The sequence below is a fragment of the Clarias gariepinus genome, chromosome 5 (assembly GCF_024256425.1).
Source record: "Clarias gariepinus isolate MV-2021 ecotype Netherlands chromosome 5, CGAR_prim_01v2, whole genome shotgun sequence".
Taxonomy (NCBI): Eukaryota; Metazoa; Chordata; class Actinopteri; order Siluriformes; family Clariidae; genus Clarias; species Clarias gariepinus.
Genome location: NC_071104.1, coordinates 19,987,561 through 20,011,599, shown reverse-complemented (window position 1 = coordinate 20,011,599; position 24,039 = coordinate 19,987,561). Strand labels below are relative to the sequence as shown.

Here is a 24,039-nt window from a genome sequence, read left to right as displayed (position 1 = left end):
GATGCGACTGACTAATGTAAAATTGTCTTCACTGCTGAAACATGGCCCCGCCCAGCGTGCTTCACTTGTAATACACATGTAATAAGGCACAACTGGTAGGCATGGAACCTTTCGTCTCTTTCAGGGAGTCGGAACATTTGGAGTCGACTCCTAAACGGTTACTTGACATTTATCTTTAAAACAGACAAAGTTTGCGTGACCAATAGTTAACGAAAACAAACGGTTAAAGGGGCGCTTCCCGGTAGCGTTTAAATTTAAACTCACACCAGAGTAACGGAATCTCTTACATTCACATTAACATCAGGTGGGAAAGTGAAGATATACGGCTCTCGGTGTTTAAAAAATAACCGGTTCAGTGAGCCGACTCTTTTGTGAATACTTTACTAAAACAGGAACGTAAACCTTAGAGGGTAAGCGAATGAAAGCAAATGCTTAACTTTATGGAAAGAAACTAAGACGTCGAGTTATATAACTACATCTAATAGCACCTAGCAACAACGCAGTTTTCCAGTCAAAACGGTTTGTGTTAGCGCGATATCTTACTAAAGCGGAAACCGAACGCTTTGTTTTCTATCACGATGTTTACCGCCAAAAATATTTCTGTTTGTAAATGATTTGTGTTGGAATGAATGTGTAATTAGCTATTAGCCGTGGGGAATGTTGGTGATGCAACAAAAGCTAACGGTTACAACCGGTTGGCTGTTCAAACCGCACACGCATGTGTTCCAGTTCGACTTCGTATAAATTTGTTCAGATCTAAACTGATTATGGACCAGGGAACAACTAGAACTACACAGGCAAGTCACTTAAAAACTCGATATCACTCAACAATCTTAGTTTTACATCCTGTGAATGTTTTCGGCACCGCTGACCCCTCCCCCCAGCCGAGCTCGGAGAAGTTAGTTCGTGAGAATTTCTGAATATTTTTAGTTCTTAATTTAACTGTAATCATGAATTCACATATACCTTACTGTATTACGTCTCTATTTGTTTAGTACTATTTATTTATTTGTTTGTTTGTTCCAAATTTCCTCAACACAAAACAAGCATTTCTGTAAACAATTTCGACCCTAATTTGTAATGTCATTGTAACGTCCAGGAATAGGAAACTTATGTTTTAATAAATGTTTTTATACTCATTCACCCCTTTTCTATACCACTTATCTTGTTCATGGTAGCTGGGGGCCTGGCGTCTATCCCTGGGGACAGATATTTACACACAAGAATTTGAAAACACCCAAATCATGAATGACTGTGATGTCAGGTTACTTAAATGCTTTGAGTGGGCATATTCCACATCAACAATACCAACACTCATTAGGATTAATTTGTGAAAGAGTGAGGAGGAATTATTTTCACACATAAACTGACCACCATAGATTCCTGACCTTAACCCCATTTAAACTCATTGGATAGTGCTGGAGTAGACTTTATGGAGTGGTTTGACTCTCCCATCTCCAGTAGAAATCTCTGCAAAAATCCATGCAATTTTGGGTGGAAATAAATGTTATGCAACACCTGAAATTTATAAAGTTCTAATAATTATTTTCTTTCAGGTGAGCGTCACCTTGCTTTTTTTATAATTTTTGCTGATAAGACCCACTACAGTCGAGTTGTTGATTTAAGACTCAAGATTCAAAGAACTTTATTAATCCCAGAAGGAAATTTCTTATTCTTGGTTACTGTTGCTCATGATTGTTATTCAGTAGAAAGGAAACAATAATAAATAAGAAAAAAATAAAATAATTATCCTAAATCAGTCCTAAAATTAGTAAGTACCAGATTGCACACTAAACTTTTTGAATGCCTTATTTCACACTAAATATGACCCAAGAGCAATGGTAAATATTGCACTATTAATACAGGAATCTAATATACTGTATAACTGTAATATTGTATCACATATCATATTGGTATGTAATATTGTCCAGTATTATTACAATATTAATACAGGTATGTAATATTGTTTTTTTTTTGTGTTGTTGTTACTGACAGTGACTATCCACATAGTGTACATGTTATAGAGAAGAGTTGTATAATTTTTTGGCCATGGAAGAAAAGATCTCCTAGGGCACACTGTGGAACACTTGGTGGTAATTAGTCCCGGTCTAAATTTGCTCCTCTGGTCAGAGAAAAGACTGTGTAGCGGATGAGCAGAATTGTTCAAAATGAATTGTACTTTGGACAGAATCCTCCTCTTTGCTACTACATCCACAGGGTCAAGTTCCATGCCTAGCACAGATCCGGATTTTAATTCCCTTGTCCAGTCTGTTCCTATCTGACACCTTTATGTTACAGCCTCAACAGACCAGAGCATAAAAAATGACACTCGCCACAACGGTTTCATATAACATCCGTAGAATGGTGTTGCAGACGTTAAAAGACCTGACCCTTGGCAGAACATGCAACCGGCTCTGTCCTTTCTTGTAGAGTGCCATTGTGTTGAATGACCAGTCGATTTTGTTATCAAGATGAACTCCCAGATATTTGTATTCTGAAATTAATGAACGTGACATAATTAATGCTGCACAGTTGTGAGTTGGCAGAGTGAGCAACAGAGTGAGCTCAGTGTGGAGGTACTGGAAAATCTGCTACCACTTTGGACTGACTGAGGTCCCCCAGGCAGGAAGTCCAGGATCCAGTTGCAGAGGAAGGGTTTAAGCCCAGCAGCCTCAGCTTTTCAATCAGGTGCTGAGAACACCATGTTAAATGTTGAAATGAAACCTGTGAACACCATTTATATGGACATGTTCTTTTGGTCCAGGTGGGTGAGTGGTTGTGATGGTGTAGTCTGTTGAGCAGTTGGGGAAAATGTGCAAACTCTAGCGACTCCAGTGAAGGGGCAGCAGGGTACATTCGAAACACTTTATTGTGTGCATGAGATGGTAGTTGTTAAGGCAGGACACTGAAAACTTCTGGGGTACAGGGACAATGGTCGTGGTCTTGAAACAAATTGGTGCAATGGAGCTGCTCAGAGATGTTGATGATGTCATTAAGAACATCTGCAAGCTGGTGAGCACATTCTGTGAGCACACTGCCAGGAATGTTGTATGGTCCAGCAACTTTCCGGGGGTTGATGCTGTTTAGAGTTTTCCCTCACATCAGCTTTGGAAAGGTGCGGCGGTACCTGGCTATCTGTAAAAGGGCTGGACCTTGTCGACACCACATCATTTTGGATTTCAAATTAAGTGTATACCAGTTCTGCGTATCCGACAGGTAGGCATTACTTTCACAGAGGTGATGTTCTTTAATTTGCAATGGCCTGGATACCTTGTGCTGTGTTTATTATCTGGATGTATAAATACTGGCCTGAGGCAGTGTGGCTCTCCTGTTTGTAGTGCCATCTTTCCCTGCCTCAACAACTACCAGCTTAAACCTCTGCAGCCATCCATGGCTTCTGTGTGCAGTGTGTAGTAATGGTCTTGAAGATAGTGATGTCATTGATGCATCAACGCTGATAGACAAGTGCATGGCATTTGGTGAGTTCGCCGAGTTGCCAGCCTTTCTGAACATGTGCCAGTCAGTGTGTTTAAGCCAGTCCTGCAGTGCAGAGATGGCTCCTGCTGGCCAGGATTTCACCTGCTTCAGAACCAGTAGAGAAGTAGTCTCTATGAAGGTAGGAGGCAAATTATCGGGTTAAGAAGGCTGTGTTTTAAAGTCGTAGTTTTCAGTCACTGATCTGATTTGATTTTTTTTTTTATTCGCAAAAAATGTTGGAAGATAAATATAATTTTGCTCTCTACTGTAGTTATTACTTATAGAACTTAACACAAACACAAAAAGCAAGGAAAGCCAATGGGCTTAAATAAAAAGAATATTCAAGATTTGTAATGTTCAGTTATTAAAGTATAATATGAAGTCTGATAATTTTTTTGGTTTACTTTGTTGGTAAGGTAAACACAGGCTATTTGTTTGTTCGTTATTGTTCAAAAGAAGCCTGGAAGGACTATGCTGATCCATCAACTTCCTTAAAGAAATGTGAAGAGAAAAAAAACATTAAGAGCCACTTAAGGGCTTATTGAAGTTGCACTATAAAAACTATTTAATAGAAATTACAGTTAAGTTTAATAGTGAGAGTAAGAGCATTTTTACATTAACAATTTAGCAAGAGTAAGAGTTCACAGGATTGGGACTAAACAGCTGTGTGGCAATAAGAAAACCACTTGTTAGTGAGATTAATCAGAAAAAAGGAAAGAAACATAAAGATTGGTCTATGGAGCAATGGAAAAAGGTCATGTGATATGATGATTCCCAATTTACCGTATTCCAAAGCAATGTGAGGGTGAGAAGGGAAGCACATGAGGTAATATACCCATCATGCATAGTGCCCACTGTACAAGCCTGTGGTGTTATGATTTGGAGTTGCAGTTTTAGTTGTCAAGTCTGGGCTCAGCAACAATATTTAGCTGACTACCTGAATGTACAGAATGATCAGGTTATCATCAATCAAGTTACCCATGAATTAGCTACCACAATGCATAATCAACCCGCAGCATTGTATTTCATTTACTGGATGAGAATGTCACATAGTATTCTATTCAATTATCATTAGGATAAATAGAACCGTTTTTTTTTTTTTTTTTTTTTTTTCAATATTGTCAGCCTGAGTCATTCTGTGTTAATATAAGAACTGTTTTACAGGTAATTACAGTAAAAAAAAAAATAGCTGGGTTACATGGACATACCTTACATACCTTGCTCTTCTGTTTAAGGGTGTTGACCCCCTGACCATTGTTACACACCATGAAATAGCAAATAAATTTAACGTTAAGCCACTCGTTTAAAATAAATATTTTTCTTTGTACTCAAAAAAGTAACTAAAATAAATTGGCCCATGGTGCCCTATTTTTTGGACTTTTAGACATATGTCACAGTTTGCATGTAGGCTTTATATAGTGACCTCTTAAAATGTTTGAAGATTAACTGTTACAGAGCTATAACACATGTCTTTAAATTATACTGCATTTTTTGGGTGGGAAGTGTCATATAATCCTGTTTAATAATAGCAACACAGTAGGTGTGTCATTGTTATCTGATCACATGATTGCATGTCACCTCCCAGTGCCAATGTAAGTGATTATTTTACTTGTGTGTGTGTGTGTGTAAATGCGTCTTTTATTTTAATGCATTGTATCTGAAAACGTATTTGTCTCTAAAACAAATTTATTTTGTATCCAGGAATGATTGCACTTATGAAAATCTCACAGGCCTAGTATGAGCAAGAAGACCGGTTCCTGTCTGTGGACGTCTGTGCCTCAGATTTCTCCTACACCTTGTGACCGCTATAAGCATGCCATTTGTGCTTACAATGGGAATGTGTACCTGTTCGGAGGTAGAGGGAAGCACTCATTAAAAGATTTTTGGAAATACAATGTGGGTAAGACATCACTAATTGTTTTGTTTCTGACTGTAATTTGCATTTCACTGTAGTTAAAGTGCTTAGTGAAATGAGATTACCTTTTGTGTAACTTTAGTATGTAACAAGTGGATTGAGTTGGACTGTAAAGATGACAATGCACCTGATGAATTGGAGGAACACAGTATGGTAGCTCATCAGGTAATTAAAAAAGAATCAAGTATATATTGTTATCTAACAATGTAATAATATACATATTGACATAAAATGTAAGTCATAATTAATTAATGTAAGTAATTAATATGGTACAGTAATGTTTTATCCATTACATTTCCCATATTATCCCTATTATTTTGTCTCAGGGTGTCCTCTACATTTTTGGAGGCTTGAGGGATTCAGCATATTCTGACACAAAAACACCTTTCTGGTTGTTTGACACAGGTGATACCAAATTAATAAATGAAAACTTTTCGCAAGATTTATACAACTTGTATTTTTGTTATTAGTGATTTTGTCAAAATAACTTAAAGATTGAGTCCATAAATGCAAGTATATATTTTTTCAGATATTCACTGTCTTTTTACTCCTAATCCCTTATCTCTGCAGCTAAAGAACACTGGGTCTACATAGAAGAGAAAAGTCCACATTCTCAAGTAAAAGACAATCATAAACATATTCATAAAATGTTTATTAAGGGAGTTAAATATGTGGTTGATTGGGGAAAGTTTCATTTGCTTCTGTATAAAGTTATGCAAACTACAGGCATTCCTCAATTGCCAGGAAAGTTTCTCCTTTGCATATATCTCAATCATGTAAAGCTCTCGCACATTAAACGACAGTTATCCCCAAAAGCAAAGACTTCATATTCTAAGGCTTTTGAATACATAACCGTAATGTTTTACAGACATTTAGCAGATCTCTGTTTTTTTTTGTTTTGTTTTTTAGAATGGTCCACCAGCCAACAGAAAAGGACACAGTGCTGTTGTGTTGAGATCCTCTATGTTGATTTATGGTGGATACATTGACATGCGAGGGGCCTCACAGGAATTGTGGAGTTTCGATACAGGTCAGTATTATTAGGCTTTTTACAAGAAACATGAACATGATTTAAACTCTAAGACAAATAATTTGAGTTGCATGTGACAGTCGATATGCTTTGGCACTATTAGTTTTTGTTTCTCAGCCAGATTCTCCCACACTTCAATGAGTAATTATTCTCCTTTCTAGGCTTGCCCAACACATTTGTCTGTGATAGTGTTGTTGCTTGTGAGAGAAGCATGTGTAAAGGCAATAAAATAAATTAAATACTATAAATTATAAATTTGTGTTTTAATTATATTTCACACTGCAAATATACAGTAATACAATGGATAATACTGTATATAGTCATAATTTCTACAGTTCTACAGTTGTAATCAGTTCCTGTCAAAATGCCGCCTGTAGTCACATGCTCTTAAAATATGTAGGGGCAGAAGCTTGCACAGATTCATGCCTGCACATGTCTACATTTTAGATGTTTGTGAAAAACACAAACCTTTCAATTTATGATTTTCATAATGAATAAAAATGTTTCCAAACATTTTGCAGTATTCTTGGTTTCATAACTCAGGGACAATTTAGCACAAAGACACTTAGCCAGACATTATTTATCAAAAGTTTAGTCATTCGTAACTGTGAAATATGAGTCAACTGTTCTCTGTTGCGCCTTCAGCTGCAATAATGACAATTTCACACCCAACAGATGAGATGAATACCCAGTAGACATGATGATATTTGAATTATGGTTTATATTGTAAACAGTGGATTTTAAATCACATTGCCTGTACGTACAGTTTCAACATTAAAAAAAATTCCCAAAGTAGTAACAACAACTCTATGCAGGTTGTAAAATTCACTAGTTCTCAGTGTAATTCACAAATAGTAGATTCTAATAAAGAGAACATTAATAATACAGTAGTCTCTAAACCCAATTTCATTTTACAGCTGCTCTGTTAATTGCCTGTGTTTAGGTTTTTAAAAAAAAAAATTAAACTAACTATAACCATTGGTCTCTGTCATAGACTCCAGGCTATGGTCACTCTTAAATATTACTCAAGCGGGTCCTGGACCTCGACACAGCCACTCTGCCATCGTCTACCAGGACTACATGTACCTATATGGTGGTCTGCAAGGTTTGAAGGAGCAGAGGGACCTGTGGAGATGGTGCTGGAACAGCCATACTTGGTCCTGCATCAGAACCTTGTAAGAAAAATCTAATGATTATTCCCATTAATTGCTAAAATTCGACCAAGATCTCATTCCATGTGATGGATCTTATTCAATGTCTTACACATCAAATAGCACAGTCTGATTTTGCCTTACAAACCTTGGAGAAAAAGCCCATGGGAACACAGCTTTTGTGTACAAATTATACCATTGACTGGGTTTTAATAATGAGAAGGTTTTTGTAAGAAGAGCTGACATGATTGACATTGAGTAGTTCATGTCTTGAAAGTACAAAAAATAGGCAATCATTTGAATTCGTTGGTAAGGCAGCATAACTAAAGACTGGGCTAACTGACCAATATTAAAATAAACCATCACTGAGCACAAACACCCACTGATACTGAGTAGCTAGAATAGTGTTCAGAAGCACGGTCAGCACCACTTTGTTTTTATCAACCCACATTCAGAAAGGACAGCTAGCACCCTGTGAGTGGTGCCAGACTTGTCCATACTTTAACAAGGGTCAAAGCTGTTGGCATTTGGAGTGTTCTGTCATTTTTACAAGTTTAGTTGACCTTGATGTCTCTCCCAATACCTTTCCTTATAGTAGCTTTCTTAGAAGTAATTTGGAATTTCAGGTCCAACATGGACTTCAAGCTTTTGAGAGTTCTATAGCAGAGTCTTGTTTTGGTGTATGCTGTTAAATTCTTACCAGATAATTTTTTTTGCATCCTCTCTGGCATGTTGCTCATTTTTGTCTAAGCCTGCATGCTTTACTAATCTTCCTCTAATATTTGCTTAGCAAGTTTATCCACTTTTCTTAGCAGAATTGGTAGTTTCATTTAATTCGTTGTTTTTTTGGTACCAACCTGACTTTTAGGCACAATTTATAGATTTTTGTTAGTGTTAAACCTCCAAAAACCTAAAGATAAAACCTAAAGCTTTATCCATTTTCAACCACTTTTAATGTGTGTTTGGGGTCATTATTCTGTTATTACTCTGTTTTGTCTACATTTCTGCTTATTTGAGACTACATCTAGCTCCTGATTTGACGTTACATAGAAGAAATCTGAGGCAGTATTTGTTATTCCAACCACATAAAATTCCACAGGCAGCAAAGCTGACCTAAAGCATGATACTACCACCTTCATGTTTAACATTGAATTAATTGTCCTCTGGGTTGAATGCCTTATGTTTACACCTCAAAACTTCTGGTCAAACATTCGTCCTGAATGCTTTTCATTTGTTCGTGTGGTGAGCTGCACGTAAGTCAACTTTGAATTTTTGCTTTCTAAGGCTTTTTTCTTGGACAGCAGCCTTTTAGCTCGTGACAATATAAAACCTTTTTTGACTGTTACATGCATTTCATCAGCTTTCAGTTAATGTTAGGCCTGCTCCAAAAGGCATTACTGACTTCTACCATACTCTTTCTCAGAACTGCACTGAGCTCCTCGGATGTTCCTATTGTACTGTATTTTGGTCAACTCAGTGATGTCAAGCAAACCCTTTTATGTTGATACAGAGCAGTGGCCATATGTAATCAATCATGATCACTAGCAAGTAGTGTAGAGGCTTTGGGATTGGCAAAATAAGACATTTTGGTATTTTCAGCATCACTGAATTAATAAATGAAGTGGGTATATTTAGATTTTCCCCTTGTATAGTTGAAACCCTGTTTTAATATCAGAAAGCCTTAAAGAAATTAAACTTTGTGCTCCAAATCCTGTGTTTGTTTGTTTTTTGTTTGTTTTTTGTGGTAGGTGTACCCAAGATAAAGAGTGTAGAAACAAGTTGTGTGTACTGAATAAAGAGGAATAATCAATTTACATATGTATAAATATATGGCTTTAATTTTGCATATATATTCATACTCGATTTACCTTATTAAAATTAAAGAATATATTTTTTAAAAAACTATACAAATAGTCTATGCCACACTAATACCTTTGTAAGGAGTATGAGACCTTGGATACACTCAGTAGAAAATATAAAGTGCTCATAATCCAGGTGCCCTAGTAATTTCCTTCCATTAATCTGGCTCGCTTGTCATTGAATTGACCTTAATGGTTAACACAATGATTTTGTTACTTGTTGCGTAGTCAAATGGATGGTCAAAAACATTTTTTTTAATGGTCAAAAATGGGTAGTCAAAAAACAAACATGAAAAAAATAACTAACTATTGTGGTGGAAATTCTGAAAACATTTTTTCATTAACCAATATATTTCAAGAAAGTAAGCAGCACATGTAACTAGCTGTAAGTTATTACATTTCATTGGCTAATCATGTTATATGAGCTGAAGACTGGTTTTACTGCTTACTTCGAAGTTTTACTTTTAGTTTGAATAAATGTCGAAAGTAGTTTTCTATCAAAGGTTTGGGAAGTTATTTCTAATACAATTTTTAATGAATTAATATTATGTTTTTTTAATACTGTATTATACCTATTTCAATGTGCAGCTCAGGACCCTCTAAACTGATGGGCCACTCAGCTGTGGTGTACAAGGACAGCATGCTGCTCTTTGGTGGAGGAGAAACCCAGACTGCTCCCACTAACTGCTTGTGGAGTCTCGATCTTACAACACTAACGTGGGAAATGCTGTCTTCATTGCCAGGATCCATTGCCCCAATGCGAATTCACCACCGCTGTGTGGGTTTTGGGCAAAAATTCCAGCCCAGACCACCAAATTATAGCAGTAAAGAACTCTCCATATCCAAAAGCAAGGACAGCACATTTAGACCCTTCAAGAACAAGTGTTTTCCTTCCATTCCCATACAGTTGCAGCCTAAGGAGAACATAGAGCTACAAAATCTGCATATGGGCTTAAAAAGTAAGACATATGGGAACTGCCTCACATTTGAAAACCATGTTGCTCAAAAGAAGAGGGAAAGTGAGCACTTAGAAAATGAAACAGAGGACACTATGGAGGTCCCAATGCCTGACTTTCTCCTCATATTGGGAGGTAAACCTCTCAAAGACCAAGCTGCAATTTCATTGTGGCAAATGACTCTGGGAGATAGCTGAAAGTGTATGAAAAGTTTAATAAAAGCCAATGCTGCTTTCTCAGAGAGAAAAAAAAATAGCATTGATTGTCCTTTGTAAGGACATATATTTACACTTTGATCCAGCTGCTGATATGCTACTGACATTGATTTATTAATCTGATTTATGTATGCTTTCTTTTGTATGTATGTGTGTGTATACACCGCCTGACCAAAAAGTCACCATTTCAGAAAGGGGAAAATTATAGGACTGCATCAAGCAAAGAAAACAACTTAAGTTTTAAGTTACTGGAACTGGGTTAAGAGCCCTTCCACCCAGGAACTTTTTTTAATGGCCCAAACATGTGGAAATTGTTTGGAGCGAGGTCAGGACTGTATGGATATAAAAATAATTCCCATCCGACTTCCTATAATGTGCAAGTGGTGTTGGTGAATGATTGTGTGTTTAGGTCCCACAGACATGTCTCTCTTCTGCTCGTTGGCGACAAGTTATGCATCGATTTTTTAAGGATTGGGCATTCCAGTATCTGAATGGTCACAGGAATGATTGCAGGATCGTCATTCACAGGCATCTTTAAAATGTTTGCACCATTCAAATGTTTTATTGCAGCTAACAGTCTCATCACTATACTTTTTTTTAATGTCAGTTTTACACCCTGTTTCACAATAAATTTCATCATGAGCCATGGTTTGACATTTGTATGGATATATAATTAATATGTTTATGCTTTTGTGTTTGTATTGTATTAGCAGAGATCAATGTATTTTATATATACAGTATACTGTAAGCTGCATGTAATTACAGCCTTTTACTCTTAATTACAATTGTTTAAAATTATTGTGTGCTGTGCATTAAACGTATTTGTGAAGTAAGTACAGTATGGTCATTTTCATTCGTTTATTAATCTTTGGTAGCCATTTTATACTGGTCAGGGTCATGGTCAGGCTGTAACCTACTGTACCACTGGGCAAAGGAAAACGTTAACGACATATGAGATGTCAGTTCATCACAGGGCACATTGCACGCTCATTCACAACCGATGCTAAACAATTTAGCATAGCCAGTTGAAATTTTGGCATGTTTTTTGGGGAGATGGAGGAAATGTGATAACCCAGAAAAAACTCCACATGCTCAACATGTTCACCTTTTTGTTCTAAACACCATCCCCTCAAGTTGATCATTTTCATGGATTTAGTTCAACATATTTCTGCGTTTTGTGTGAATTAAATAAACCATTTTCTTTTTTTTTTGTAGTTTTTTAAAGCATATTACAATTATTTTTACAGGATGATACGCCATTTTTATCATCCATGGATTAGTGACCATTCATGGATATTTGTGTCGTGTGCATTATAAAAGGAACACATTCTACCTAAATTAGAAAATTTGAGCTGTTTAAAAAGAATGTAAGGTATATCTTAAGATAAGACCAAAATACTTTGCTGCTTACAGCTTTGAACAATTCACAAATATAAACGTGTTTGTAGCCTATTCATTCTCTGATCATGGCAGTGCTTTTTGGAATCAGACAACAAGTACAAGGAGAGAAAAAGAGAACAATAGATGGCGCCAAAGCACCAAACCAAACTTCTTGATTCACTTCAATTTACGTCAATATAAAAACAAACTAGTGTGCGCGCGCGTGTGTGTGTGTGTGTGTGTGTGTATATATATATATATATATATATATATAATAAATATTGCAAGATGCTGCATTTCTTAAAGGTTTTGTTACAAACAAATGGCAACAGACATTTTTCAAATCAAAATGTTTATTTGGTTTTGATAATCATAATTATAAAAAGATCATATATAACAACATTAATAATAAATATTAAATATCTAAATATTTAACACTAGAAAGGGGGTTATTGTAAAGATTATATAAAACTTTCCAGGAAAAGCAGACTGTAAGATGAGTCTGATAAAAGGGAGTTTACAGTGTGACGTTTACACTTTATTCAGTATTTCGCCTTGGCTGGCTTCCAGAGCTCTTCATCCAGAAGTGAATGGATCACAGTCGCAGCTGATGCTGTTCTCGCCACACACACGGTAATCTCCTCTCAGACCCACGTGGTTTCAACTATAAAAAGTTACCGCGCGAGTCGGCTTTAGTAGCTTGATTGCACTGGGGAAAGGACGGAAAGCTCAACATCCTTCCCTGTAGTACGCACAGGCTCTGCGTCCTTTCTTCTGCTCTTTTATCATTCTAAGCGGCGACCTGGACGAAAACAAGGTGCGATACAAGAGAGGACAACGTTTCAGCTCGTACTACTTTTTAGTGAAGAATTGGTGCAGTCGACCGGCGCTTAAACTCTGACTGCACTCTTTTGTTTTCGGGATGAAATTTCTCATGCCGTCACCTGAAGAAGAATTTCCCGAACAGAAAGTCGCAGTCGGGCTTGTATGTTTTACGTGCACTGATCTAGCCCGAGGCTGAGTTTTGATGCTCGACATCAAGCCCATCTCTTCTGGCCAGAGTCGCTTCATCCAAGAGGTCTGGACTGTTTCTAATTCAGTTCATTCTTAAGTGTGAGGTTACGAAAATAACTTCAATTACTTTTTTATGAACACGTTGTTTAAATATCTCATGTGGCTGCACAGCGTCGATTTACCTGGCACGACATATCTGTGAAGGCAGAGTAAACAGATTACCAAAGGCACCCAGTCTGTTTAATTCAAGGACGATCGCCAGTTGGCGCGGCGGAGAGAAGATGAAGGTAATCGTGCGGGTGATGTGTTGTTTGATGGCTTGCGTGCTGTCAGTGCGGGGCGGCGGGAGCGACACCCACGCGCTGCCCCGGGACTCGTGCGCGTCATGCGGCCTCGGTCGTGCGGACGTTCCGGACGCGATGGACACAGACTTTGTAGAGGCGGTGAAGAGGCACATACTGAGCAGATTGCAGATGAAGCAGAGACCTAACATCACGCACCCGATCCCGAAGGCGGCCATGGTCACTGCGCTGAGGAAGCTACACGCCGGAAAAGTGAGGGAGGACGGGAGGTTCGAGATTCCCAGCTTAGATGGACAAGCCGCTTACAGCAACGAGGCGCAGGAGGAAACATCAGAGATCATCAGCTTCGCCGAGTCAGGTGTGTAGGGGAAGAAATCCAAGTGTTTAACAGGATCTAACTGATCTTTCAGGACTTTGAATGTAAACATCGGAGTGACGTTTGCAAGGATGATGCAGCGGTTATTGTTTTAGTTCCCTCTGAGCACGTGGACGTGGTGTTTTATATTTATCGATTAGAAGATTGCAACATATTTCGATTGCCATATGTGTCATTTTTGTATAATATTAATAGGGTTATTCAGAGCACCCAGAGATACATGTAAAAATCAAACATATTTTATTCCATCTTCATAATAAATAAAAAACAATCCTATTTAATATCATAAAGGAATACACATAATAGTGATTGGTTATATAATTAATTCACTTTGCACAGCCTTCTGCAAGCAAAGTATGTAGAAAGGCAATGATGACATAAAGATTATGTAATATGTTCACACCTTTTACTATTTACATACAGAAACTGGATAAAAGTCTTCCATGATCTTGCTGACAGCCAGAAGCATTTCTTTATCAAATTCATTTCATATTCACACACATTGAAAATCATGTGTATCCTGCTGTGATCAGCATAATAAAATTTTCAGAAACAATAGATAGATTTTCAACAACTGTAGATTAGATCTTTAAAAGAGCATTGGTTACAAAAACTTTTTTTTTTCTTTTGAATATACCATTTAACAACAACAGTAAAACATCAAGGATAAGTATCTAGTAAGGATAAGGTATAGGAAACTATTTAAAAATAATTCATTCTTATCATTATTAATATAATGGAGACCTGAGATGGTGAAAAATTGTCTCACTCTTGACAGTTATAGTATGAAAGATGACGTGCGATGCTTCTCAGCCTGACTTCCTTATCACTTAAATATCTGTCCAGCATAATTTCTACACTGAGAAAAATTACACACTTATGACAAATGAGCAAAAAAATATTAATTATTAGTAGGGCACTATGCAATTCTGTTGAACCCAATATGTCATCATGAGGAACACACACACACACACAAAAACACTTAGAATAATGCATGAGACATTTGAGTTGTGGTTGGGGGACAGAGGCTGTGGTGGGGGATGGTCTACTCATATCACAGTTCTGCAAAGAATGAAAGAATGCTTTTAAAATATCAAAGCAAAGCTAGGCCTCTTTGCATTTTCACCCATTATTCAAGACACCTTTGAACCTTTGAGCTGCATTGTGTCACGAAACTGGCTTTGGTCCCTGCTCTCTGGACCCCTTCTGCCTCAGGGCCAGCTGGCGCTAACCCCCAGAGTGGAGGTTGCCAGTCAGGGCATGGCTTTGGGACAAGCTCTCAAGGTATTCTGCTGTGAGTGGCACACTCCTCCACTGAGCTTCCAGATGCGCTCATCCTGTGCAGTTCCCTAGATCTAGTTGACAGCTAGCCCTTATTTGATAACTTTCTTGACTTAACATGGGGCTGCAGTTTTAATGGTTTAGTGGTTTGTCCAGAAGCGTTGCTTGCATCCCCTACTCCACTCTAAGAGGGCAGAATTATGAACTCTGCCAACATGCAGGTGAGAACAGCTGCCAGCTTCACGTCTCTGTTAACTCTGTTCTCTGGTCCGTTTCAGAAGGATTTGGTGTCCCGTAGCCACGGAAGCGAAGCAAGAGATGTGTGCTTCTCATTTGTCCATAGCTATTCGGACTCGCTGAACTCTTAACGTCCAGTCCAGCATGGGAAATTAAGCTTTATAATTTGACATTATTCAGTGTAGCAGTATTCAGAGGGTTTGCAACAGGACCTGTAATTTCATCATGTCAGTTATACCCTGTTTGAATTGATCTCTTTGGCAAATTGTTTTATTGACATTGGATACTGTTTTGGAAATTAGATTCCACAGTGCCAGGGGATTGGCAGGATGTTAGAAACTAATCAGCAGCCCATATTCTTGGATTGAGCAGTTCATATGAAACAATTCAAGCATGCACGTAAGATCTAATAGAGCATTCGAACGACCCTGATATTTAGTTGTCCACTTATCCATTTAATATTTAACATACACTTTTTTGAATTCTCAACATGCTCACATGGTACACTAAAAGCACTGTTCTGTGCCCGTGTTTGCAGTGGTGGGGGAGCATGAAAGTTGTAATAAATGTAGCAGACTTTTAGCTGTCCTCATCTCTTTTTCAGACAGGCTGAAAGAGTTAATAGTAAAATAAATTTAGTGAGCCGCACATCTGCCGATACGCAGCACATGCTTGGGAATCCTTAAGGTTAGTGAAGTGATGTAAACGTATCAAATAAATTTTACAGGACACCAAATTACTTTTAGCTGAAATAAAACCTTTTACCATTTAGGGTAATACCTTAAAAACATGTTGGTCAAATATTTGGCCTATTTCACCTGTGCACCACCTCCTAAGATCACAGGGAACCGGAAAGCAACAGGAAAGGAATGTCACACGAAGCTCCATAAGGGAGTGAAGTGTTAATGAGTGCTGGTAATCAACCCTTCTTTCCTCTGCCTCCTGTAAAGTTGGCCAGACAGTGATGATTGCCCATCTGTGGTTCAGCTCAGCTGAAAGTAGGCACGCCCAATCAGCGTGTGGGCAATGGATCATGTGGCTGCTTTCCAGATCTCACCTTCCTTCCTGCTTCCATGTGCAGAGGAAATCTATGGACTATTATAGTTCCGTCATTAAGACCAGTCTTCACTGTGCATGTCATTAATTTAGAGAAGGAACTGTTGAGGCAGGCAGTAGTGCGCTTTATTGCACAGGGAATAGTGGAATATTTGTAACCCGAAGGCATGCCGGCAGTTAATGAGGTAGAAAATTTTAGGGGGCTTGTTTACTAAACTATTTCACTTATATTTTGCTTCACAGCTTTTAACAGCTGACACACCATGTCCCAAGGGCTTTATTTTCTGTCCCTCCTGAGCTTTAACTGTGTGCCACTTTGGGACTGCTGAGAAAATGGGTCCCTGCCAGAGAGCAGAGGCAGGCAAACGAGTCTGGACAGGGCTGAGTGCACATAAAGCCACTGCTACATGGGGCCAGACAGGCTGTCAGAGAAACAAGCCATCTTCCGAGGCAAGCTGTTGACACTGACCTCAGCTAATCAGTTTGCAAACAAGGTAATTCAAGCAATTCAGCACATCCCAGGCATAGGCAGCTCTGCAATTTTAACCAAAAGTTCGAATGAAATATCATTACCTATATCATCCGCCATGCTTGCGCTATCAGCAATGTGACTGACTCAGCAATGTTCACTGACTCAGTGGAACTTTCAAAAATGAAAAATCAAAGTCCAACATTCTGAATTGTTCCAAACACTGCCTACATGCTGAATACAACAGCATTAAGAATACTGTGCTAAGTCATGCAAATTGTTTTCCTGTTCATCCTCTTTATTCAAAGGCCACATGCTCAACACTAGGCTGTGCTATGGTTGTCCCATAAATACCTCACAGAGTGCATTGTGCTGTCAGTCTCCAAGGCTCCAGGAGCTGTGAGTTTTCACTATGCTCACAGTGAACTCGGTGAACCCCCCAGGGCAGAACTCACAGTCCACCCCTGCTTCCCTACATCAGCCGTGTACAATCTTTGGCCAACTGGGCTCAAGCCCAGTGTTGTACTGCTGCAACCTCTCCATCAATCTGAGTGATATATGGAAGGGAGAACAAAAGATCATTTGAGGGATCTGACCTTGTCAGAGCTATCATGTCATAAGATGGAACAATTTACCTACAATCAACCTACCTACCAATATGCCAAAATAGTTATATACTGTGTGTGTTTTTCTGGCACTTCATAGCAGGTTTCAATACAATAAAAGTTTAGTGACTTATAATATAAAATGAATACATGCTTCAATTAACTTTCCCCTTCCCTCCCTTTCCTACAGATGACCTGACTTCAGTGAAATCCAGCCTTTATTTTGTGATCTCCAATGAGGGAAATCAGAACCTGTATGTGCAGCAGGCTAATCTATGGCTGTACTTTAAACTTCTGCCTGGAGGTCTGGAAAAAGGTGTGCGTCGAAAGTTGACAGTGAGGGTGCACTACCAGGAGCCTGGTGCTCAGGAAAGGTGGGTTGAGAAGCGCCTGGAGCTGAAGCGGAGTGGCTGGCACACATTCCCACTGTCAGAGGCAGTCAGAGTGGCATTAGGGAAAGGTGGCAGACGGCAGGACTTGGATGTGCACTGTGATGGCTGTGAGGTAGCCAGTGTGGTTCCTGTACTGGTGGACATGGGTGATCCCTCTCACCGGCCTTTTCTGGTGGTGCGGGCTCGCCAGACAGAAGGGAAGCATCGTATTCACAAGCGTGGCCTGGAGTGCGATGGAAATCATGGTGGTCTATGTTGCCGGCAGCAATTCTACATTGACTTTAGACTTATAGGATGGAATGACTGGATCATTGCACCTGCTGGCTACTTTGGCAATTATTGCGAGGGGAGCTGCCCTGCTTACATGGCAGGCGTGCCAGGCTCAGCCTCCTCATTTCACACAGCTGTGGTCAATCAGTACCGCATGCGAGGTATAAGCCCAGGATCGGTGAACTCCTGCTGCATCCCTACCAAACTCAGTACCATGTCCATGCTCTACTTTGACGATGAGTACAACATTGTCAAGCGGGATGTTCCTAACATGATTGTGGAGGAATGCGGTTGTGCCTGAGGCTGGTAAGAGAATTGTAGACTTTGAATGTAATCAAAGGACATTACAGCGGTGGTGACATATTTATGGACCTGTACCACAGGCATATAAATACATGTTATAATATATACACAAATGCACAATCACACTCTAGTGTGTGTTCATGGAGCAGTGGTTCAGGAGTGATTCTGTTACAAACTACAAATACAAAGGTGTGACAAGGGAACAGAAATCACCAAACTGTGTGCTTCTTATAGTTAAAATACATTGCCCTTTTGACTCCAACAGGACATAACATGACATTTACCTACGACAAGCTGGTATTGCCCACTGCTTTGAGTACTTAGGAAGAACCCTTCCAAGACTAGTGAAGGCACAAACAATACATCGTCCTTTACACTTCAGAACATCAGCACTTCAAAGACACTGACAAATCACTCTTTAGAGGTGGGGTTTTCAACAAGTATTTGTAATATTACCTTGTATGTTCCTCAAGGCATTCCCTCCACCATAGCTGAACTTTTCTCATTGTTCCATATCAAACGGGTAGGCTAAATGAAACTGCTGGTGATCTCTTGGACAATACTGTAACAAAGTGGCTTTCCCGCACCCTGTGCATGGATGGTCCATGTGGCAGACTGCTGAACCAAGACATGAGGTCCAACAGGTGAAGTGTGATGTTATAGCTCTTTGGCTGTGAACTTCAATGGCTCATAAATGCTGTCAGCACCATGTGCTCTGTGGAGGCATTATTACTGACCAGCTGGCAGTATAGCACTTGCAGAAATGCTCTAAATGCACAATTTAAGCACTTGCCTATTGAAATGCCTTCAAAAGGATTGTCAAGAGGTGCACCTACCCCATTTTTCACACACTCCTAGTCATATAAAGTGCCGCATAACCTATGCAATGTATAGTAATCCTGGTCCAGACCAAGTGTTCTGTTCTGCTAATCTTTAACTCTTTATCAAATACTTGAAATGTGATCTTTCGCTTTCTTTCCAAAGCGGATGATTCTTCATATGTTTGCACTGAAATGTTGCAGAAATAACTAAAAGACAAAACAACAACAACAACAACAACAATAAATTGCTATGGAAAAGATATTTTTATAATAGTCAAATGAATTTTTGTGAACATTTGTGTGTATCGTATAATGGAACCAAAGAGGCCAACATGTTAGTTATTATATACAGTGGCAAGGCTATTACAGTATTTGTACAATATTTGTTTATCTTTTTTAAGAAGCCTAATCACTGTGTCAGTGTAAAATATCACAGATTTCATTTCAGCTCTTGATACGATTTTTTTGTACAGTAAATCTTTCATATTTAATTCTCTCATTTTCTATGTAATGAAACTTATTTTTAGATGTTGGTACAGAGTCAACCAGTAAAACCCATTCTTTCTGTACAGTTTATGTAAAATAAAGCTTTTGTAATTATTTTGTAACTTTAAAATAAAATCCTACTCTGCATTTTAAAACAGTGCGTTGTGTGGAGTTTTGAAATTTTGTTGGCAAATTTAAGCCAAGTCAGTTTTGTCTTACATTTTAAGCCATTAAATGTGAGAAATGTTTAAATTATGATGTTAAAAAAAAAACCCATTAATTATGAGTTTTTCTTCTATCGTTTTTTTTCATAATACATGCAGATACTATCTCAAATATCTTCTTTCCATCCGGTGTTTTGGCCTATGAATTAACTGGCTGAATTTCATATGGCATAAATGCATTGTGTACATGCCTGAACAAAAAATGCTGATAATATTTGTCATTCTTAGTGTCCTCTCACCTATGAGGGAAAAGGTTTTCTACCTGTCGACATGTAGCCACACGGCATGATTACATCAGAATAGGTTTCCAACCATATCTGTATCTGTTGCCTTTTTCTAGATGCTTAAGGCAGAACTACGAAAACAAACTAGTATGAAGGAACTCTTTATTCCATACTGGTCTTCACACACACAAGCGTTGAGTGTTTCTGAAGAAAGCAAGTGTAGCACTGCAAAACAAGTCTTCCGAAATATGCCCAAGGACATCGTGGGATAATTGCCTAAAAATGTAGCTATTCTACATCCGATAATGTAACAAATATTGTGTTAAATAAAGTTTAACTTGCTTGGAGGAGACATAAAAAAAATAGGGTGAGTCAGCACTAAGCGGTAGTACTACTACCACTAGATGGTCACCGTGTGTGTGTGTGTGTGTGTGTGCATATACAGTATGTGTGTGGGTGTGCATGCATATATGTGTGTGTGTGTGTGTGTGTGTTTGTATGTTGTGCACGTGTGCACAAGAGTGTGCACATGTATGCACGTGTACGAGGCTATGTGTGTCAATACAAGAGAGGGAAAGAAAGAGAGAGAGAGCTGTCTCATCATGTAGTGCAAAGTCAGTGGTGTCGGCATGGCTGTTGGAATGTTAATGACACTATAGTTATGCCCCCTGGCTAACTCATGACACACACACACACACACACACACACACACACACACAATGGTTCTCTTACCAGGAAATTATGGATTGAAGTGAATGACTTTTTAAGCATATTTTTTCTTGAGGTCTGTAATAAGTAGGTCAATTGATGCTCGCCTCTAAATGGAATAAAAGGTATTAAATAAAAGACAAAATTACACAATAGAGTAAAATGTTTTTAGCAATATTTCATAATTTCTATTTGGTCACATAATGTTAAACAGCATAGGTAGACGCAGTATTCTTAAACAGTGATAGATACAATAATAAGCTCTACCTCTCCTCTCCCCCTCATTTTTATTTTCTCCAATAACTTAGGCCAATCATGTTTGAGTTATAAAAAAAAGTGTGCTACTGTGAAGATTTTTACACTGGGTTTCTTCCCTGACAATGCTCTACCAGGCCTTTAATGCAGCTGTGTCTAGTCTTTGCTCGTTCTTAGGTTGTCTTTACTTCAGTTTTGCCTTCAGCAAGTAAATTGCATGGCCAGTTGATGACAAGTCAGGTGTTTTAGCCAAACATACCACATCTTTTACCGTAAAAAGTCAAGCTGATATTGAATTATGCTTCAGGTCATTGTCTATCTACATTGGGAAACACCATTCAGTGAGTTTTTAAGCATATTGCCTAATTTAAAGAGATTTAGACTAATCCATTTTAGAATTCATCCTGCTGATTTTGTCAGCAGTTGCAAATAAACCATACACATTCATAGCATAAGGTGAGTCGTTCTTCAAATCATAAGCAGTTCCTTTGTTTCTCCATTGTCTTCTTTTCTTATCATTTTGTCATTAGCAGATTTTATCTCAACTGTCCATAGTATGTTGTTCCAGAACTACACAGGCTATTTTCTCACAAAGGACACTGTTGTTTTGTCAACCTTTTAAATCATGTACAAAACAGTTGATTTGTCCACATATAATGTTTTTGCTATGTCTCCAAAGAACTTAATTGTTCAGCCTAACAATGGCTTGCTTTTAAAATAATATGACAGCTCTTTGGACTTTATATTGAGAGTTAACTGCAAGATTCGTAAGCAATCACTTGAAATTCACTCTAGATCTTTTATCTGCTTACTTGTATGTAGCATAATTAAGAAATAACACTCACATGCATAGAAATGACCAGCCAACTCTCAAATTACTTTTGGGCTTTTTTTAAAAAAAAGAAGAAAAAAAATGAGTGGGGGTAGGGTGTGTGAGGAAGTTAAAAAAAATAATTCCTTAACTGGTCACGTGTTGCCACTGGTCAGACCTGCCACTACATAAAAAAATATAAAATGGTCTAAAACAGAAAAAAAGAAAAGAACTAAAACATTTCCTGGTGTGTTTCCAAACCCATTATACCAGGACCATTTTAAAAGTTAAATCATGTAGCCCACTCTTCATAACAGTTGTGCCTTATTAGAGTTAGCAGTAACAATACAGGCGACTCACAAACTAGTATAGGTGTGGTTAGTGATTCAAAATGTTTTTTTTTAAAGGTCACAGTCCAGATCCTGTCAGGATAATAAAAGACTAAATGTTATTTAAAATACCACTAGTAGCTTGACTAAACCAATTTAGATGATACCAAAGACTCACATGTTACTACAAAATACATGGTACATTGGCATAATACATGACTTAGATATTTTCTATTATTACTGCAATTTTAAAGAGCATGCAGAAATCAAAGCAACTTTATAAATAATTGTTTGATGTACCTTGACCAGCCATACCATTTGGTTTCTGTTAAGGAACCTTTCCTGAGAGGTCAACAGGATTCAAATCACCAAGGCCAAAGGAAAATGACCCTTGGATTATTAACAGCCCTACTAGCCCTATAGCATGCAATTCATCTCTCATCATCATAAATCTATGAAAAATGTATTAGCCTAAACGATATATCTAAAGAAAGACTAAGAGACCTTTAAATTTTTATTGGCAAATGAGAAAACAATGAGAAAAAATGGTTGTTCTTATTTCTCTATTTCCTAAATCTTTACCACACAGTGCCCCCATAGAACCCACCCCCCCCTTCCTCCACATACACACACCCTCCCTTCATGGTGACCTCTTGACTCCTAGACCACTAGAGTATACTGAGGGCCACAAAGACTCCATTTGTTTCCAACTTCACCTAGTGCAGGCTAGAGCCCAGGGATCTACAGAGGCCACCTCCAAAGGGAGATGACGAGGGAGTCACTGCTCTGAAAGAACTGATAGTTTGCCGTGAAAGGGCAACTGATTTGTTGCAACTGAAAGCCTACAGTCAGTACCCCACCTATTTAGGTCTGCCTGTCACCCAAGACATAGTCAATATCATCTGTGTGCTGTCAAGATACACAACTGGCCATCTTGTTGTGGCTGGAATGGCAAATAGCTTGGTGAAGCAAGGCAGCTACTTGGCAGCATTCTGAATGATAAAGCTACAGTAGTTTAGCCTTTAAACTGAAACTGTGATGAGTAACGTGTAATGTGTTCACTGAAGGTAAATGTAGAAGAGGGTAAACAGCTGGCCTTTTGTTTGCCAGGCAGAGTTTCTACTCACATTCATGTGACGTGGTGCATGCAGAGGTTGAAACCGCTGACGGAGGCAGTGACAATGACAAGCATGAATGAAGCAGCCCTTCTGCTCTGGACTCAAGTTCACTGACAAAGCCAGTTGTCTCTCTGATCTTTCAGGACCAAGAAAAACCCAAGGAAATAGGAGATTATGGGTTAAGAGTGTACCTGTATGTGTGTAGGTGGGGAAATTCCATTCAGGGGGATTTCAGGTGTGATTGTAGATTCACCTAAGAGCACATTAAAGAATGCCATTAGCATGACTGTGTGTCCCTTATCAAGGCTGACTGTAGTCTCATTGTGGTGCCATATTCTTCGTATTGTTCTGTCAGTGTGAGGGGCTTTTTGATTTTACAAAAACACAGATACTGATTGAAGAGGGAGAGAATGTATTAAGAATCGAGATGCTGTTGAGTACATCAATGAAGACAGAAAAGACATGTACAAGGAAAAAGAAGAACTAACATAACTTTACTTGAGTATGACACACTCCCCTAAAGTAACCCATGCCAGAGAGAGAGAGATGGATTTTTTTGTAAATTGAGTGATTTGAGTATGTTTGATTGCTGTTAAATGGATGAACTTATTAAAGAGTCCCTCTTTTGTTATGGCCTGAGATTTGAAAATAAATTGCAGAATGATTGAACAAAACAGAATATAAACTTCAAATCATATTTCATCTTTACCATGGGCTAGCTTAGCAGTGGTGATGGTGAGAGGTGGACATAAATTAAACTCTCAGAAACAAAGTT

General features: G+C 38.4%; 2 protein-coding genes across 8 annotated transcripts; both read left to right on the top strand.

Annotated features, from left to right (window-relative positions):
- Window positions 1–107: 107 nt before the first annotated feature.
- si:dkey-3d4.3 (actin-fragmin kinase) lies at window positions 108–11,436 on the top strand. Of its 7 annotated transcripts, none has more exons than XM_053496570.1 (8): window positions 108–304; window positions 5,179–5,377; window positions 5,475–5,557; window positions 5,719–5,797; window positions 5,963–6,009; window positions 6,302–6,422; window positions 7,417–7,597; window positions 10,021–11,436. In XM_053496570.1, exons 2-8 carry the CDS (start codon window positions 5,215–5,217, stop codon window positions 10,583–10,585), a joined length of 1,239 nt encoding a protein of 412 aa, XP_053352545.1. In that variant the 5' UTR covers window positions 108–304; window positions 5,179–5,214; the 3' UTR covers window positions 10,586–11,436. The 7 variants fall into 7 exon arrangements, with proteins under 7 accessions (XP_053352545.1, XP_053352542.1, XP_053352544.1 ...); XM_053496567.1 differs by having other exon boundaries at window positions 108–410; XM_053496569.1 differs by having other exon boundaries at window positions 108–519.
- Window positions 11,437–12,838: 1,402 nt separating this feature from the next.
- inhbb (inhibin subunit beta B) lies at window positions 12,839–19,679 on the top strand. The gene is made up of 2 exons (XM_053496574.1): window positions 12,839–13,657; window positions 17,514–19,679. Exons 1-2 carry the CDS (start codon window positions 13,279–13,281, stop codon window positions 18,284–18,286), a joined length of 1,152 nt encoding a protein of 383 aa, XP_053352549.1. The 5' UTR covers window positions 12,839–13,278; the 3' UTR covers window positions 18,287–19,679.
- Window positions 19,680–24,039: the final 4,360 nt, after the last annotated feature.